General features: G+C 59.5%; 1 protein-coding gene across 3 annotated transcripts; it reads right to left on the bottom strand.

The window, feature by feature from the left end:
• Window positions 1-563: 563 nt before the first annotated feature.
• Window positions 564-17632, bottom strand: ANXA6 (annexin A6). 3 transcript variants are annotated; one of them, XM_049829523.1, is made up of 26 exons: window positions 17282-17631; window positions 14782-14842; window positions 11822-11906; window positions 11425-11519; window positions 11151-11264; window positions 10975-11065; window positions 10795-10874; window positions 10663-10719; window positions 10397-10490; window positions 10218-10313; window positions 9910-9968; window positions 9509-9631; window positions 9231-9289; window positions 8709-8787; window positions 7755-7836; window positions 7423-7517; window positions 6871-6984; window positions 6179-6269; window positions 5350-5429; window positions 5094-5147; window positions 3789-3806; window positions 2851-2947; window positions 2434-2529; window positions 2081-2139; window positions 1266-1388; window positions 564-937 (listed from the first exon to the last, which is right to left on the bottom strand). In XM_049829523.1, exons 2-26 carry the CDS (start codon window positions 14797-14799, stop codon window positions 878-880), a joined length of 2019 nt encoding a protein of 672 aa, XP_049685480.1. In that variant the 5' UTR covers window positions 14800-14842; window positions 17282-17631; the 3' UTR covers window positions 564-877. The 3 variants fall into 3 exon arrangements, with proteins under 3 accessions (XP_049685480.1, XP_049685481.1, XP_049685482.1); XM_049829524.1 differs by lacking the exon at window positions 17282-17631 and adding an exon at window positions 16852-16869; XM_049829525.1 differs by lacking the exon at window positions 3789-3806 and having other exon boundaries at window positions 17282-17632.
• Between the last annotated feature and the right edge of the window lie 1215 nt (window positions 17633-18847).

Raw genomic sequence — 18847 nt, 5'->3', positions numbered from 1 at the left:
GCTTTCCTCACCCAGCTGTTCTGAGGAAGACCTGGCTATTCAAAACTTTTTGTTCTGACTTGGAAACAATTGAAAGTGCTGGAATTTCCCACTTTTGGAAATTCCAGTTCTTTTCTCCTGGGCGCTGGCGGAAGTGCAAACATAAATTGTTTGGGGGTGTAGCCTCTATGGCATGTGCCTTTCGACTGCTTCTTCAGCAGCTTGAAAGCACAGGAAGCCACGTGCAAGGACAGATGGATGCTATTGAGTCCGATTTGTATCTCTGGTTTATAAAAGCATCATCCACATAATGGCATGAACCCTGCTGGGGGTTTTCAGAGGCGTGAAGCGAAGCTCTCTGTGAAATCCTTGCACTGCTGCCAGCCCCACATGCATTTCCAGCCCTTCTCAGCAGCAGGGGACCCTGCAGTGTTGCTCAGAGGGGCTTTGGGGTCTCTGGGGCCCTCTCTGGGGCTGGGGCAGGGCTCCTGCCCGCATTTGCCTGCAGGAGCAAGGAGATACTGAGACTCCTTAGCGCAGGCTCACTCCCACACAAACCTGTCCCAATAAATTGACTGCTCTCATCTCAGGGTCAGCAACAGTTAGGTTTTATTTATGAGATTTAAAATTGTCTTTTCCATCTGGGTAAATTCCTGGGTTAGTGGCTTGTTTGGGTATGAATTATTTTGCACTGAGACAGACAATCTCCCTACCCAGACCCCTCTGCTCCCCTCCCCAAGACTCCCCCGCTTGCAATGTGGTGCCGCTTTCCAGCGCAAAGTGAGTCGTCCTCTGCAGGGAACCGAGCGTCCCCTGAAGCCCCCGAAGCTGCAGTGACATCAAGGCGTTGGGTGCGTGCGTGCTGGCTCAGACACGAAGAAGGGGCTCCCACGGCCACCTAGTCCTCCCCCCCGCACAGGGCCAGCAGAGCCTTGCGGTAGTCGCCGGAGGTGTCCTTCTGCAAGAGGGAGACCCGTGTCAGAGAACCGCCTGCTGGTGCCTGCCCTGGTGAAGCCCAGTTCAAGGAGCTGGGCATGGCAAAGGTGTAGCTCCATGCCCTGGCCACCCCACAGACATCTGTGCAGCAGCGGAAGATGTCAGTGCATCCTCTTTACAGCCAGACCTGCAAACACTGGGGCTGGTTGGGGCAGGTTCCCTGCCCCAGGTGATGCTCAGCCCCTGTGCTGCTCTTGGCACCGCTCATGGCTTGGATCCCTGCAGGGCTCAGGGCAAGGGCTCGGCCAGAGAAGGTGATGAGCCGGGGAGGGATACCCATGTCCCCTCACCTCAATCATGCGGTGCAGCGATTTGTCAAACAGGTCCATGAACTCGCCCCGGATGTTGAACAGGTCAATCTCGCTCCGGGAAACCATGATCCGGGTGAGGGTCCTCTCGTCCGTGCCGGCACCCTGCAAAGGGGAGCTTGAACAGATAACCCTGGAGGGACTGGGGCTCAGGGACCCTCCCAGCATCTCCAGCACAGTCCAAGTTGGGGATCAGGCCCAGGGGAGGGCCACAAAAATGATCAGGGGCATGGAAAACCTCTCCTGTGAGGAAATGCTGAGAGAGTTGGGATTGTTCAGCCTGGAGAAGAGAAGGCTCTGGGGAGACCTTATTTAGTTTTAAACTAAAAGAGGATAGATTCAGACTAGATATAAGGAAGAAATTTTTTTACAATGAGGGTGGTGAAACACTGGAACAAGTTGCCTAGATAGGTGGTGGATGCCCCATCCCTGGAAACATTCAAGGTCAGGTTGGACGGGACTCTGAGCAACTTGATCAAATTGAAGATGTCCCTGCTTATTGCAGGGGGTGTTGGACTAGATGACCTTTAAAGGTCCCTTCCAACCCAAACTATTCTATGATCTCTTCTTGGACATATGCTGGGCTTGCTAGTGGCAAGACATAAGCCTGGCACATCTCGTCCTAACCCCAGAAAGCTGATGCAGTATTGGTTTGAGCTCAGCCGTGCCCTGCTCCCTCAAGGACAGCCGGGGGACAAACCCCATCGCTGCCATGGGGTTAAATGAGAAAGTCCCAAAGGGTGTCTGCCCAGCATAGCCCCCTCCCGCAGCTCAGCCCCAGGAGAGCTAGTCTGCACCTTCATGGACTTGTAGAGCTTGTCAGCGAAGAAGGCCGGCTTGTTCTTCACACTCCGCACTGCAACACACAGAGGGGAGAGAAAATGGGCTCCTGGCTGGTGGCACCCAAGGGACACATCTCAGCAAGGAGCTGTGCCACCCATTGGGTCAGCTGCAAACCCTCCTTGGTACAAGGGTGCGAGCTCAGCCCCATAGGACGGCCTATAACACCCCGACCTCACACCACACTTGGAATCTGCATGGCCCGAAGGGAGCAGGAATCTGCCATCACATTGCCTTGGCAGAGGCAGGGAAAGGGGCTGCTTGCCCTCTGGGGAGCCCTGCCCCAAGGGAGCACCCGCGAGACACTGACCGATGGCCACGAAGGCATCTCTCACGTCTCCTGACATCCGCTTCCTGATGGCATGCTCCACGTCGTGGTTGGTCATTTTGATGAACTCCTGAAACACTGGGGATGGGGAGAGGAAAGGGTCACCACCGAGCTGCTCCATCCCAGCCCTGGGCACCTGGGAGACTTGAGCCTCAACCATGGAACTTTGGGACCAGATGGGACCAGAGCAGGCTTGGGTGACCTCAGCTAGCCACCCCAAATGCAAGGCCATGCCATCTTCTCCCACTGCCTCATCCCCACCACTGCTAGGGGGACAGGGCTCAACCTCAACTTTGGGGAGACCCCAATCTCCTGCTGCCCAGGAGTCCCACCCAGCCCAAATCAAAGCACTTGTCTTGCAGCTGAGGGTCCAGCAGTGATGGAGAAACATGGTCCTACCTCTGCGGAGGTGGGGGTAGCTGCGGGTGCAGAGGATGCTGAGGAAGCGGGTCTCCAGGGAGTCGCTGGAGTCGTTGCTGGAGACATCAGCAAGTTTCTGGGGGAGCAACCAAGAGTGAAGAGGGAGGCAGGGAGATGGGCATAGAAAGGGACAAAGATGTCAGACAGCTCTTCCTGGGACAGCCAGTCCTGAACATCCTCTTGCAAAGAGCGTGGCCTCTTACAAGCAGGAAAATAGCCTTCCCCCCCCGCAAAAAAAGGCATTTTCTGTGCATGGATGTCAAGGTGCACAGCTGCACACTCACATATTACCTCTAACAAAAGATGTTTTCCAGTTTTTATGAAAAAAGCTTTGCAATGTTCATGGTTAAGACTATTTTTGTCCTTTTGGGAGGATGTTTTGGGGGTGACCAATATCGAACAGGGAATTCAGAGCTGCCAGACACAGGAGCCACCCTCCACCCTGGGCCACAGCAGTGCTGCCCATGTGAAACAGCTGCCACCCCTGCTGTGGGGCTCAGCAGGGAGGCTGTACTCACTGCACCCATTAGGCTATTGCAGTAGAAAGTTGCCACTTCCCCAATTCCCGCTTTTGGTGAGCCAGGGAAGCCAGCTCTGAGTCCCACGCTGCCAGGAACATGGGTCCTGCATGCAGGCAGTGGGCAGGATTGGTCCCCAGCCCTCCCAAGGACAGGAAGGTGGCTTTCTCTGTCTCCTGCCCAGTGCTGCAGGGAAGTGCCCTTGTGCAGGTCCCATCTGTCCCCTTGCCACCCATCCTGATGCAAAGACCCTGGAGCCCTAAGCAAGCGAGCATGGCCCATATGGTCAGAGGAGCCCGGCGTGTGGGGCTGCTATTCCCAGTCTCGGCCCTGCACCCAAAGACCGCAGCACGCCCTCAAATATGCAGAAGGCTGAGGAGAGAAAGGGCAGGCACTCACCAGGGTCTCAGCAACAACCTGGTAGAGAGAAAGAGAGAGACAGGAAGACAACAGGGTCAGAAGGTGCTGCTCAACCTTTATCCTTCCCTGATGAAGCAAGGGAAGTCTAATAAAATGCCCTAAAATTACTTGTCCCCAGCTCCCCTGCTTCCCCGTGAGTGGGCCTCATCTTAGGACCTGTGTTCTCCTCCAGTTTGGCCTCTACAGCACTACCTGGAGTGGGTTGGGTGGCTCTTTGGCCAAGCAAACGAGCCCCCCACCCTTGGGGCTTGGGTACCAGCTTGTTGCTCCTCGGGGAGCATCCTCGCCCGGCCCCAGGCTGGCTCACACCAGTGCTCTGCCAGGCACAAGCAGCGGGAGGAGAGGAAGGGCAGCTTTGCTGACAAAATACAGCACAGCTCCAGGCCAGCTGCCACCCGGCTGGCTCATCCTTACATTCGTCATCCCTGGTTCTCTCTTTCTCTGCAGCAGGTCGAGGTGCATGCGGCAGGGTGCAAAGGCAGCGCAGCATCCGCTCCCTCTGCCGGCAGCAGCCCTGCTGCATCTGCGTGCTGCCGGCATGCGTTGGAGCAAGTGGTGCTGGGGCAGGACAGCCAAGCGAGAGCTCAGGTTTGGCCCTACACCAAGCTTCCCAGCCCCTTTCAGAAAAGACTTGGCCCGATGGAGCAGGAGGCCAAGGTGCACAACCTGAAAGGTCACAGGTCTGGAAACAGGAGCTGAGCCAGGCGATGGGACCCCAGCACCCTCCTGCATCGTTGCTGGCTGCTCAGCCTTCCCCCCCTCCGGTCCTGGCTCACCACAGCCCAGTGAAGATGAAGCAATGGTTTGGGGACTGGGGCTGGCATCCTGGCACACTGGCAGGGTGAAAAGCAGCTTAGGCATCAGGGCTGCCCCATGCACAACACTGTAGGTGGCTCCTACAGACCAGCCCAAAGTGACCCCTGAAGCTCAAGTGCCAGTTTTCAGCAGGAGTGTGTGTTACTGGACCCTGAAGTGGCAGTTCTGCACAAGAAATGCTGCAGTCCCCAGTTGGGAGCTCCCTGGGGCTGGGCCATGGGGCTGCTCTCATGGTTTGCAGCTTCCCTCCATGTGCTTGGAGCAGCAGACCCCAGGGCATCAGGAATCAGGCCAGGGAGCTTTACCTCCAAGGGTGTCACTTCACTTGGCATCTCCCCCTGCAGCTTACAGAGACCCTGCCCCAGCAGCGTTTGCTTCCCTGAAGATGCCATTTCCAGACCAGGGGATGCAATATTCTCATTTTTTTTTATGTAGAGCCTGTAACAGCACTGCCAGTACAGTTCTTACCTTGGCATCTTCATGCGCCTGTGTGAGGTTCTCTGGTCCTTCGTCACGGTTGCCCTGTGGTTCAATACAAAAATCATGGAGCTAGGGAGAGGACATATCCCCAGAAAGCCCCAGGGGAGGGGGTGGCAGACAAGGTCCGGCAGCACTGCCCAGGCAGGCGGCAATGCTCTGTCTTCTCCATAGCCACTGTCCTCACAGCCCCCATCGCTGCCCACAGCAGGGAAGACACAATCCCCAGCGAAAAAGCCACCCTTACCAGAGCCAGGGAGACGAGAATCCTCTTGAAATGCCCTGATGTGTCGGAGCTGAGGTCGTCTTCCAGGCGGTTGTGGTAGGCTGTGGAGAAGGGGGATGGCTGAGCCCTGCACCCTGCCTGCAGCTCTGCTTCCCACCCACCGGTGCCTATTGTGCCCGTGATCCCCATGGGATCTGCGGATGGTGGTGGCCATGCTCCAGCCTTTGCATGGCTGAAGCAGATGCCTCTCTCTGCTATTTTCAGGCCCAGGGAGGAGGGGATCACCCCAGCAGCATTAATGCCCTTGGCACCGGCACAGCCTTTTGCTCCACTCCAGGTGCTCCCAAGGGAAAAGGATCATTGCGAAAGAGTACTCGGGGGAGGAGACATTGGTGGCAGAGCTGGGGCATGTCACCGTGACATGGAGAGAGGCCAGGACCAGCGCTCTGGTCCTGGGGGTGACCAGCCACAGAGACATCTGTTTAAAACCATGGGCTCTCCAGGGGACAAGAGGTTGGGGAATTAACCTGGAGTTTTTTTCCCTAGGCAGAAGGGGACACGGTTGGAAGGGAAAGAGAAGTGCAGAGTCTGGGAGTGTCAGAAGTCACAGGATGGATTTGAGGACTCCTGCCAGCCTCAGCTCAGGTTTCCACTTCTCTTTAATAAGGTGTTGGGACCTGGGGAAGAGCTGCTCTTGCCTTGAGGAACTAATAGACCTTCACAGCACCAAACCATGGACCCAACCCAGGGACAAAAATTGTACCCCGGGTTCTGGATAGGGCCTTGTATAGCGTTAAACACGGTCCATGCCCAGGATGTGGGTGCTCCCCACATCCCTCCTGTGCCATACCTTCCTGATATGCCTCGTTGATAGCCGCGATCTCCTGGTTGTTCCGCGTGGCCATGATTTCGATGAGGACACTCTCATCTGTGCCAGCCCCCTGGAAGAAAGCAGCATGGCAGAGTGCTGCGGATGCCAGCACTGGATGGGGACACGGCAGCATTGTCCCACCAGTGCCAAGCAAGGGGGGGGGGCTGCTTTAACCCCAGGACTGCCACATGCCAAAAGTCCATGTCCAGCAAATGGCCCCAAGGGCTGGTAAGACACGGAAATGTCCAAGTGTGCTGCTAGTGGGGTCCCAACCGGTATGACTGGTGGATAGTGGTGCACACCACTGGTTTGCCCCTACTCTGGCTCTCCTGTGGCTGCCTGCGCCTGGCAGGTCACTGCTCCAGCTGCAAAGGGGGGATGCTCTGTAAGGAAGCAGGAGGCCTCCCTGAGAAGCTTTGTGTATGGGCTGGCTGGAGCGTGCTGGTCTACAAAGAGGCCATACTGGGCTCCCGGTAGGTCTTGAGTGCAAACCAGGTCTTTGTCCTGGTGCTTTCTGCTCCGCTTTCCTTCCGTATAGGAGATGAGAGCCTGGAGGCACGTGAAGCTGGGGTGTGCTCACAGCCCCTGGCCACCAGCGGTGTGGGTACAACCACAGCAAAACCCGCCTCGTCCTCACGTGCTAAAGCCGATACCGCCAGTGTGGCAGTTACCTCCACAGCCTTCCTTAGCTGCTTGGCATCGTACTGTGCTGGTGTCAGCATGAGCCCGAGGATCAGCTTGGCCAAGCTGCCCGACAGCTCGGATTTCAGGTCTGCCATCAGGTCCTGCAAAAGTGTTTGAGGGCTCAGTCCCTGGCTTTTTCTGCAGGGACAGACCAGCTGAGGCAACACCAGGGAGAAAACAGGGCAGGAAAGTGTGGAAGTGGGAAACATCTGGGAAGATCCTTGGGGTGATTTAAGGTCACATTTTTGGGGGGTAGCTCTGGGGAGATCCTGGCTCGAGTCCTCTGTGTGGGACCGAGGATGGGGCAAGCGAAGGGGAAGGGACACCCTCCCCTTGGGCTGGTGGTGCACCCAGAGCGAGAGGCTGCTTTGACTACTTGGTCTTCCTCGGGAGAGTCATGCCGGGGCAAATCAGTGTGCCCTGGCTGCCCACCGCTCCCTGGGCAGGATTTCTTTCAGCGAGGGGCAGATCTCTGCGTGGGAGGGGACAAGATGCGGGCAGAAGGAAGGAGCAGGGTGGAAGGGGGGGGCTGGCAGTACCCTGCCATAGTGAGCCTTGTAAGCCTTTAGGATCTGCTGCCTCTGGGCGTTGCTCCTCTGCGTCAACACCTCGATGATGGCCCCTTCATCTGTGCCTGCAACGATAGCAGCAATGCTGGGGAGAGCCACACTGTGCCACCCCTAACTGTGGGTACATCACTGTCCCCCCTGTAAACAGGAGGTGGGGAAGAGGGAGCTCCCACGACTCCAAAACTGGCTCTTTTCCCCCTCCCCAGAGCTTTCACACAGCCCTGTGTGATTCAGATTGGGTTTTCTGCCCCAGGACCTGCTGAGGAGCGGCAGGAGGGGCTGGGCACATGGCCCCCACTTACCCAGGCCCTTCATCGCCTTCCTCAGCACCTGCGCGTCCCCGTCATCATTGAAGCTTTCCGTGGGCTGCACGGTTCCTCGCAGCTGTGGATGCACAGAGGAGTTTGGGTTCATCCCCGAGCTGGGTGGGATGGAGGGAGGGATGGAGAGAGGGAGGGAAGGTGCCACCCGGCAAGCTGAGGCCAAAGCAGGTCGTGTGTTAGTGCAAGCACCTGGGGCTCAGTGAGGATGTCCCTGCCACTGTCACCCCATCCATCGAGGGGCAAACCATAGCCAGGTCAGCAGAGAGCAGGGAGAAGACGGCAACAGACAGTCCCTGGAGGCTCGGTGTCCTGCTCAGTGTTATACCCACCTCCCCTAGCGCTGGGACACCTCGGCTGGGGCTGGCCACATCAGCTGAGAGTCAGGAGTCGCTGAAAGCGTGCCCACTCCTGCCCTGTAATCCTACCCTCCATCTTCCTTACAGCTCCCAGCACATCTCCATCCTCCCTGTGCACGTAGGGCTCAGGGTGTCTTTTCTGCACATCCTAAAGCACCCTTTTGTGGGTGCCTCCAGCTGCATGCAGGGTGCCAGCTCCCCATGGCGTGGCCGTGCCCCAGCCAGCCCTGGCATCAGGGTGGGCTGCCCCAGGGAGCAGGAGGTCTCCGGTGGGCACCCGAGCCAGGGCTGCACGTGATGCATCGCACAGACATGCAGGGCATGCCACCCCAAGGGAGGGAGGCCTCAGAGAGAGGAGGGGGTTAGTGGAACCCACGGGGGGCAGCCAGCCCTGCCGGGGTTACGTCCCTCCAAACTTGTACCCCAAAACTGGAGAATGGCGTCGAGAGAAGCCACGGAGCGAGAGGCAGAGCGGAGGTGCGGGGCTGGCTGTGCCCCGTGGCAGAGAGGAGCAGCCGGGGGTCCCAAGCTGGCAGAGAGCAGAGAGGGGGTACGGGGGGGACTGGGGGGTGCTGACCTCTACTTTGGCCACCGCACTAAGCTCCCACATCCGATAGGCCACCTGCGCCGCCTCGGGGAAGAACTCACCTGCGGCACTGCAACGGGAGGGCAAGGACAGGGGACAGTGAGCCATGGGGACCCCACGCCCCACCAGCAGCCACCCCCTCCCTGCCCCGTGCCCCATCCTGCCCCTCCATGAGGGGCATTTCGTACCCACTGGGTGCTGGGCATAGGGACAGGCAGGCAGGAGCTGGGTGCTTGCTGCAGGGCTGGGCGGGAATGGGGGGGAAGCAGGTGGTAAATCCCAACTGCCCCCACCAGAGCATCCTCCCTCCAGGTGTTTTTCTGTGCCCTGCGGGGCTGCCATGTGCCAAGAAGGGACTATGGGATCATGGGTGGCCATGCAGAGGGGCCACAGGGCCCCCCATGCCAAACTGCTGTCACTGCTGGTCCAGGTGCTCCACCAGGCTCTGACCCAGAGGTTTGTACCCAGCACCAAGGGGATGAAGAGGGACAAACGGGGTGACAGCAGTCTTACTCATCGTCCCCTCCGCACAGCTTCAGCAGGGCCTTCTTGTACTCCCCAGAGGTGTCCTCCTGGAAAGACGGAGATGGAGAACCATGAGGCAGGGAGGGTGAAGGTAGTGCCATAGGATGGGTGCATGGAGAGGGGTCTCTCTGAGCCTTGTCCTCAGAGATGGACGCCCAGCACAGGGTGGCTGGGGAGGGGGCTCAGCCCTCCCATGGGTGCTGGCATCATGAGGGAGCCAGCACTAGCAGCTGCTCGGAGGAGGATCGGGGACCCCCAGCACTTACCTTTATCATGTTATAGAGAGATTTCTCATACTTGGTCCTGAACACCTCCCGGATGTCCAGCATGTCGATCTCGCTGCGGGACACCATGATGCGGATCAGCGTGTTGTCTCTTGTGCCCAGCCCCTGCAACAGAGAAGACCCTGCATCACACCTGGGATGGCCAAGGAATCCTGCTCAGCCCATCGCATTTGGGACCCTCCATCAGATTTCTACCCAGCCCCAGGTCTGAAGGAATAACTTCTTTGGATGGAAAAGCAGAGACACCAGGTGACATAGGTCCTGTCTTCATGGACCTGCATCACCCTGTCCTCCAGCAGCACCCAGTGGCAAGGGGACTCCTCCTCTGGCCAGCACCCCTCAACACTGCAGGGGACACCCTGGAGAAGGGACAATCCACTCACCTTCATGGCCTTGTAGAGCCTTTCAGCAAAATACTCCGCCGTGCTTCTGACGCACTTCACTGCGGGGAAATTAAGTCACAGTGAGGGATGTCAGAACCCAGCTTCACCAGTGCCCCCAGCCTCTGAGCACCCGTGCCCCTTGGGCAACACGTTCAGCATCCCCACCCGTCCTGGAGGAGCCTCCCTGAGCTCCCTAAAACCGGGTACAGCCACAACCCCGACTGCGCTGGCTCTCGTGCTGAGCCTTCCCAGCCTGGCAAGGCCAGCGGTGTGTTTTTGCAGCGTTCCCCACGCTGGGACTGACTTACCCACGGCCAGCATCAGCTTCTCGAAGTCACCAGAGAGCTCTGCCCGGATGCTCCTCTCGATCGGCTTCCCAGAAATCTTCAGGTACTCGTCAAAGACTGTGGGATGAGAGCGAGATGATGCCTGGAGAAGCTGCTAAGGTACCTTCAAGCCCAACCCTGAGCTCGCAGGAGATGCTCACCCAGGCGGAGGTGCTGCTTGCTTCGCCGGCCGAGGATGTAGATGAACTGGGCCTCATCCGTGCCCCATTTCAGCTCGCCAGCTTCCAACAGGTCCTTGTGGGATGGGGAAGGTGACAGAGCCCGAGTCAGGGTGCTGCTCACGTTGGGCTCTGCCCAAGCACCAGCATCCACCTGCCTTTCACAGGCCTAAGTCTGGATGGTCCCAGTGCCACCGGTCCTGTCCCTGCCTGGATGCCACCCATCCCAGCAACCTGCCAAGCCTCACCTTGGCATCCTGCTCCACCAGGTCCTCACTCACCACGTCGTCCTCCTCCCTGGTGCCCTGTGGGACAGAGATGGGCTCAGCCCTGCCGGGCGCAGCACCCATCACCTACAGACGCTGGCCAGATGGACATACCTGAAGCAGAACGACGAGCATCTTCTTGAAGTGGCCAGATGTATCTCCAACGATGTCAGCCTCCAGGTCTCTCTCATAGGCTGGTAGAAGAGGAAGAGGTCAGGGTCTGGAGAGCTGGATCCCCTCTCACCTCTGCCTCAAGGGGACATAGGGCAGCCCCTGCCATTCCCCAGCTCTCACCATCTTTGTAGGCAGCCACCAGGTCGTGGATCTCCTGGTTGGTGCGGGAGGCAAGGATCTCGATGAGGCACTTCTCATCCGTGCCAATGCCCTGTGGGTAGAAAAGCAGCCCCATGAGCAGCGGGGCCAGATGGGGTGTCCTCAGAGGGGCCCCGAGGGGGCTCCCCACCCCTTACCGCGATGGCATCTTTGATTTCCTTGGCATCGCTGTAAGCTGGGGGCCGCATCAGGCTCACGATCAGCCGCTCAAACTTTCCCGTCAGCTCATACTTGAGGTCTGCGATGAGGTCCTGGTGGAGGGGAAGAAAGGGGCTGGGGGACCCTTTGCTCCACAGCATCTCTGAGTGGGTCCGGGGAGCAGCGGGTCCCTGCATGGGCTGGTTGGTGGCAGCCACGGCCACCTGCATCTCCAGTGGGGGCACGGACTAGGGACCGTTTTTCTACCGTTACCTTCCCATAGAGGGACTTGTAGGCTTGGCAGATCTCCACTCGCTGCTTGTTGCTTCTGGATGTGATGAGGTCGAGGATGGCCTCCTTGTCGCTGCCTGCGGGGAGAGCCGGGAGTCACGTTTAGCCCCATGGCTGGCTCTCACCCCCCCACAGCTGGGCTTGTCGTAGCCACCCTGCCGTGCCCAAAGCTGCTTCCAGCTCGGGGCTGGGAGGAGAAGCAGAGCTGAGCTGGCTCCAGGGAGGAAAGGGGAGCCAGGAGAAGTCCTGGCATGCTGCTAAAGCAGACGTGCAGCTCTGGGGAGAGGCAATGCAGGATGCCCAGCCATGCAAGGGTCAACCGAAGGAATAGGGGACATCAGCGTGGCCTCGGGGTGACAGTCCAGAGTAGTGTCCGTACCAAATCCCTTCATGGCATTGTACAAGGCCTCTGCGTCCTGGCTGGCATCAAAGCCTGGGAAATCCTTCACCGACCCCCTGTAGACCTAGGGGAAAGGAGGCAAAAAGGTAAAAGGGGAAGGAGCAGCCCCTGCTGGGACAGGGGGAAGGAGAGGTTGAAGCTGAGCAGGATTGGGGTGAGATCCGCTCCCACTCGGGCTACCCAAAGGCAAAGCTCAGCCTCAAACATAAACGCTTGTTCTTCTCCTTAGTTGTTTCCTTTCCTGTTTGCTCTCCCCACTGTGCAAATTGTTTGTGTGCTGGGTCACTGGAGTACACAGCCAGCCCTCTTGTATCTCACTGGCATTGCTGTTTGCTGCTTGTGCCCCACGTTTAAGCCGGATACAACCCTCCCTGCTGCGCCAGCAAGAGCTGGTGGTTGGAGGGGAGGTTTCTTGAGGACATTCGGGTTTCCAGCTCCATCTGAGGGGGTTCAGTAGGAAAAGGGGAGACCCCATGGGAGGGTTGGACACCCTGAACGCAGGGGAAGGCACAGAAGGACCAGGGTGATCTCCCCGCAATGCAGCTGGGCCAAAGGGAGTTATGGGAGGGTGGATTGGGAGCGACGTAGGAAGTAATTTTCCTACCACCTGTTGTGAGCAGGGAAACCCTCCGGATGCTGAGGATGCCCAGGCTCTGCATAGCCTCCAAGCGAGGAGACACATTTACAGGCACAAAGTCGTGGTGGGCTGCTAAGCGGAAAGCACTGAGAAGTGCTAGAGCTGCCAACAGCTTGTACTGCCCCAGCCTGCACTCCTATAGGGCCCAGGCTGGTCCAAGGGGTCAGAGCAGAGATCCTGGATACAGGGAAAGACTTTCCCAGGAGCCTAAGAAATCCTGGGGGCTGGCATGATCCACTTCTGTCTGCTCCTTTGCACCTCCAGGCTGCACAACGGGAAGCCCAGGAGTGACACCCCCAAACAGAGACCTCAGGACAAAGCAGGGACCAGGTTTCCCCTCCCCAGGTCAGCTTTGCCCAAGGGAATTCAGCCTGGGGTCAGACTCTGAACAAGATTAGCACAAACCCCAGGTGGAAGCAGATGTGAAACCCCATGTAAGGAACTGAGATGCACCTCTGCTGGAGGCACAGAGGGGGAATTGCTGAACAGCAGCATTTTCTCAGTGATCTCACTGGGAAGCAGGAGGGCTGGGAGCCAGGCTGAGCCGGGGCTGTCGGCTGTGTCAGCACCCCGGGAAACTCTGAGCAACCTCCCTTGGCTCTGCTTGTACCATGTGCCAACCAGGTATGTACACCTTCCTGGGATCACTCACTCAGGATCTGTGGCAGGGCTTAAGATCCCCAGGAGCTGTACAAAGGCCCCGGACTCTTGCCAGTACGGGCATCTAAAGCCAGTGTGTCCCCAAAGAAGATGGGCATCAGGCAGGCAGCACCAGCCCTGCAGCAGCACCAGTGTCCCTGACCCAGCGAGCGCCTCCAGGAATGAACCCGAGGGGACGGACACAGGGCAACCCCATACCCAATGCTCCCCTGGGTCACATCCCAACGTCACAGCACAACAGCTCCGCTGCGCATCTCACCCAGCACCTTCCAAAAGAACCTGGCCTCCATACCCCCATTTTCCAGAGAGAAACCAGTCCAGGCTGGGCACATCCCACAAGCCCTCTCAGGAGGAGCTGCTGGCACTGATGTCCTACGTGGCAGGGACCAGGTCTGGCAAGAGGAGACGCTGCCCTTCGAGTGAGATGGGCAGGCGTGGGGACAGATCGTATTGCAGGTGATTCATCGGGAGAGCTGGATTTAGCCCCACTTCCCGGCAGCTCCCAGACCCTCCTGGCTCCATGCAAGCTGCTGCCCACACATATGCCTTGCAGAGATGTAAATGAGAAGTTGCAAGGCAAAGGAGGTGCCCGGAGGCAGCAGGAGGGGGCAAGGGTGGCTGGAGGGTGCTGGGGTTGCATGGCTGGTGGTGGGGAGGCAAGATGTTGACCCCGGTTAAACGGGGAGGAGGAGCAGGGCTGCGTTCCTGCCTGCTGAGCCATCGGAGCACGAGCTGCCTGCCTTGCCGCAGTGCCGCTGTGGCGGGGGTAAGGGAAACCGAGGCAGGAGCTCAGTGCTGTCTGTGCATTGCCCCACACTCCTTGCACTTTTGTGGGAACAAGCCCCAGGGAGGTGCAGAAACATCACTCGGGAGGGAAATGGCATCCTGCCTTCTGCATCCTCCTCACACCCCCATCCCCTTTTCCATCCCCTGCTTCAGCTGCCGGGGGCCCCCCACCTCCCCTCCTCCAGGCTCTGAGTCATCCCAGCCTGCCTGGGACCTCCCAGCTAAAAATAAGCCAGGCTGGGGCTGGGAGGGCGGAAGCAAAATTCCTAGCGTGGCTTCGCTCTCTCCCACCGCGTGGCTGCTTGGGGTCCTGGACCACCGCAGGGGTGATGCTTACCCACACTGTGCCTCAGTTTCCCCACCCAGAGGCAACTACCTCCTTGGCTAGGCAGGAAGCTGAGGGTAATTGGGCTTGAGGCAATGATTACTTGATTTCTCAAGGGAATGGAAAGCAAAGCCTGGCCCTGAGCAGTGGAGAAGGGAGGCTCTAGAGTTGGACTCCTCCCCTGCCTAGCAGACTGCAGGCAGGCTGTACCCTGCCAGTCACAGCTGCCCACCGAGGCAGAGTTTTCCACCCACGCCAAGACACTTGCCTGGCTACGAGGGAGCACCTGCCCACCCAGCTGCCACATTGCACCAGCCCCAGCTCAGAGAGGGGAAAAATCCAAACTGGGGCGGGCAGAGGCCAAAGCAGGGCTGCGTGCCTTGCAGCAGGCTTAGACACAGGCAGGATTTCTTTCCAGCAAAAGCCCAAATCCCCAGTGCAACATCTCTTTCTCCTCTTCCTCCTGCAGCCCTGCTTCTCTCCCCCATCCCCCTGTGGTATCCATCCCCACCGTGTGTACGTCACCCTTACCTTTCCTTTGGGTGCCATGGTTTCCCAAGCTGGAAATCACCGGCACGAGGGCAAGGAGGAGCTGCGGAAGGGAACAGAAAAGCCGATGTGAGCCAAACCCCCCTCTCCGCGGGCTGCATTAGGTAAGGGATGCTTTGCTCCCTCCCTTGGGTGCTGCCGCCAGCCATCGCTGCGGGTGCGGTACCCGTGGGGGGACGATGGCTGGGTGCTGCTGGGGACGCTCAGGGAGAGGGGCTTCACCGGCCACCCTGCAGTCACCAGAGTTGAGGTCTTTTGGTATCTGGCACCGAGTTGGGGACCCCAGAGGCTGGGGGCAGCGGAGATGAGCCCCCGCACAGCTTCCTGCCAGCGCAGAGAGAAACTGCGAAGGGAAGAAAGCGCTGAATACGTGGAAATGGGCCGAGCATCCTCCGTGGGGCTGACCCTCCTTGCTGCAGCCTGCAATGCTCCCTCTGCTCCCCTGGCAGCCCCCCAAGCCCTGGGGCCACCCCAGCTTCAGCAGCTGCTGGGGATGTCCCATTGCCACATGGTGCTGGGCAGCCCTCACGAGATCCTCCCAGCTTTTATCTGAGTTTCCGTGCGCCGCATCAAGGCCACCATCAGTCCCACGCACGCAGCGTGGGTTTCCAGGGTAACTCGCAGGTTGTTTTCTAACACCAGCACCATTTATAGTTGCAACCCGCTGCGGCCTGGGCTCTCTCCACCCCCCCCACCCCCCCAGAGAAAGTCCCCAGACAGCGCCGTTTGCTCTGAGAAAGCTGACGGAAGGAGAGAAACAGCTGGAAAATGGAGCCCGGCCATGAATGAACCACTGAGCGTCAGCTGAGCTCCAGCCATGAAGCACGGCCCCCTCCTTGCCAGTGCTTGCCCTCCCTCCGAGACACGTTGCAGGAAAGCTCAAGGCAGAAGAGGGCCTCCCTGGGGGGATTTCTGCCCCCAGCCAAGCTCGGTTTCATGCTGTGGAGCGAGCAGGAGAAATCACAGGAACTTCCCTGGCTTGGCCCTGCATCCCTACAGGAGCACCCATGGAAGGGGAGACCCAGCCCCACCACCATCGGTGCGGCTGGGTCACCCCGCTGGGGTGCAGGAAGCCTTCTGGCACCTGCGGGCATCCTTGCCGAGGGGAGGAAGTTTTGCAGAAAACCAGAGCTGCCTTTACCTCCCCTTCCTTTTTCAGCTGGGGAGGCTGCAAGCCTCGTCCACCCTTCCCCGCAGCTCCTGGTTGGGGGAGAGCCCCCATATGCCCCATGCGCAGCGGGGCTGCACTGCGTCTGGGTGCTGGGCGGGCACCAGGGGATCCCCAGCCCACGCAGCTTTTTAATGCCGCTCAGGAGCCCGTACGTGAAGCTGCGTACCCTCCAGGGAACAGAGAAAACCCCCCGCGTGGCGCAGCCCTCCTGCCTCGCTCCATGCTTGCGGCAGCTGGGCTGAGACCGCCCAACTCATCTCAGCAGTGGCGGAGAATCGCCGGCCACACCCAGTCGCCAGCCTGCCCCTGCAGCACCCCATCCCTGTCCCCCACCGCTGCCGACACCTCCGCAAAGGCTTTGCGGGGGGCTGCCCCAGCTCTCGCCTTGCCAGCAGGCGATCTGGGGAGGCGAGTGGCAAAAACCTGGAGGCAGCCCCCCCAAAACGATGGAGAGGTTTGGGTTACGGGGGTCCCTGGACAGAAAGCGCCGTGATAAATCTTAAATGATGTGCACAGCTCGTCCCCTTTGCAGAACGACCCACCCTTGCCAAAAAGCCTCTGTCCCCGCCAGCAGCATGCACCCCACCAGCCTCTCCACGGCCCCACCGCGGCTTTGGGCTCAGGGGTGTCACCCCAGGAGCCCAGCAGCTATTTTTGCAGCCCGCTGGCTGATGGGGCTCTCCCGGCATGGCCGCACATGGGGGAGACTACGACACACCCAGCACCCCGCCACCCATTTTCCTGCCCTTGGGGCAGAAAGGGAGCTTTGCAGGGTGGAAAAAAAGCAGCATCCATCCTCCTTGCAAAGCAAGGGATGTCCCCAAAGTCCCCTGCCCCACCCCAGCGCCAAAAAGTCCCCCTGCCCTTCTAGAGCTCCGTGCCTCTGGGTGCGTTTGCCTGTGCAAAACTCGGTGGGTACCAAACCAGGGGGATCGTCCCCGCCAAGCCCAGCTGGGACCCCTGCACGGAGGGATGGGCATTTCCCCGGCCGCCGCAGAACTGGGGCACGGACAAAGGCGCATCCCGGCCGGGACACACCCATGGGCCCCGCAGCAACACCAGCGCCTGCCCAAAAAAGCACCCGCTGCCAGTGCAACCCCCCAGGCTTTTGTTAAAAAGAAAGGATTTTTCATATAAAGAAAAATTAAAACAAGGATCCCCCTTGCAGCCACCCCTCGGAGAAAGCCTCCGGTCGCCCGGCCAGGAATTTGCAGTCGCATGCCACTGTGGTGGCTTTGCACGCCAGTACCGTCCCCTTACACGCCAGCACTATCCCCCCCACCGCCCCCCGCACCACCAGTGCACACTTACGAGCAGCACTGAGGCCTGTCCGGTCAGACTGGTGGGAACGGCCGGCCGCCGGCGGGCTCGGTGCGTACTTGTGGCCGTGCCGCTCGTCCTTGGTGTGCAGCTGTTTCCTTCTGGCGAGACGTCACCGCTCACGAGCCCTCCAGTCCCCGCCTGCCGTGGGGGTCAGGGCCACGCTCCCACCCTCGCCGCCATGTCAGACCTCAACCCCTCCGGTTTGGGTGCCCACGGTGCAGGGGGGACCCCAATGCCGCTCGCGGAAGGGCTCTGCCCCTTGCCAGGGTGTGGGGAAGGGGGTCAGTCAGTAGAAAAGCCCCACCGGTGCACGCAGGGGCTCCGTGCCAGCAGCGGTGATGCGTGCAATGCAAGACGGTAACAGTGGTTGCATTTCAGCTGCGGAAATTTCACCCCTTCCGTCCACCCCCCCACCCCGTTTCCTGGTGAACACCGGGCTGCAGGGTACCCCTCTGCCTCCTGGGCTCGTCCTGCTGCCAGCCACCTCCGTCTGCACCAAACCACCCCATTCCTTGGTCATGGCTGGGAATCTTCCATCCCTGACTCTCTCTGCAAAAGCCGAGGGTCTGGGGGATTGGCCCCCCAGGACCTGCTGAAGGGGGAACGTGCTGACCAGGGCTCTGCAAGGAGCATCTGTGGGGCAGGAGCTGAGCTGGCAGAGGGAGCTGGGGAGAGGCAGCTCGCTGTTGTGTCGCCCCCCCAACCTTCCCTCCCATGCTGCAGATGCAGGGATGAGAAGACCTTGCAGCACAGCCACGGGTGGAGATGCAGGCTGAGTCTCCTGGAGATGCTCCTGGCCGCTGCCTGCAGTGCCCCGCGGCCATTTCCTTCCCTGCCTCACCCAGGTTAACCCCGCTCATTCTTCACCACCACCCTTTGCCCCAGCCAGCGCAGAAGCTGCAGAAGAGCTGAAGGAACTCCCCAGGAGCCATGGGCAGTGGTGTCTGTGCTCTGGCTGATACCAGCAGGAGCAGATAAAACCAAGGCCCCCGCCTCGAGATGTTGAAGGCTGCTGGCGTGTAACCTTTCAGGCATCCAAACCCTGGTGGTACCCACTGGCTAGAGCATCTCTCTGGGACTTACAAGGCAGCTGAGCTGCTCAGCCCTGCCTATCCTGGGAGATGGTGGTCCTGGGCAGCAGGGACCCCAGGCTGGGTGTGATATGCCCAATGTCTGACATTCAGCCACAAGGCTGTGCCCACCCCAGGGGACTGGAGGCACCCTGGGAGGGGGAGACCCTCGTGGCCAGCTAACACCGGCTGCTCCTTCGTGCCCTGTTGTTCTCTCAGGGCAATGTTCCCTTGGGCTGGCATTAGTGTCCAGAGACCTCGCTCATGTGAGACAGCGTGGGTGACAAGCACGGCTTTGTTCACCCTGCACTGCAATGCAGGACAACAGTCCTGCTCTCCTCCCGGTACCCCTAGCTGTGTCATGGTGTGCTGAGCCCCACTGCCCCAGAGGTGCTAGCCCAGCAGCTCACAGGGTGAACTGGAGACATGGGGCTGCCCTGTACAGCCAGGACAGGGCAACCTTGTGGTTAGAGCATACACCTAT

This window comes from Accipiter gentilis, chromosome 26, assembly GCF_929443795.1.
Source record: "Accipiter gentilis chromosome 26, bAccGen1.1, whole genome shotgun sequence".
Classification (NCBI taxonomy): domain Eukaryota; kingdom Metazoa; phylum Chordata; class Aves; order Accipitriformes; family Accipitridae; genus Astur; species Astur gentilis.
Note: the sequence above shows the minus strand (reverse complement) of the source record. Positions and strands in the feature narration are given on the sequence as shown.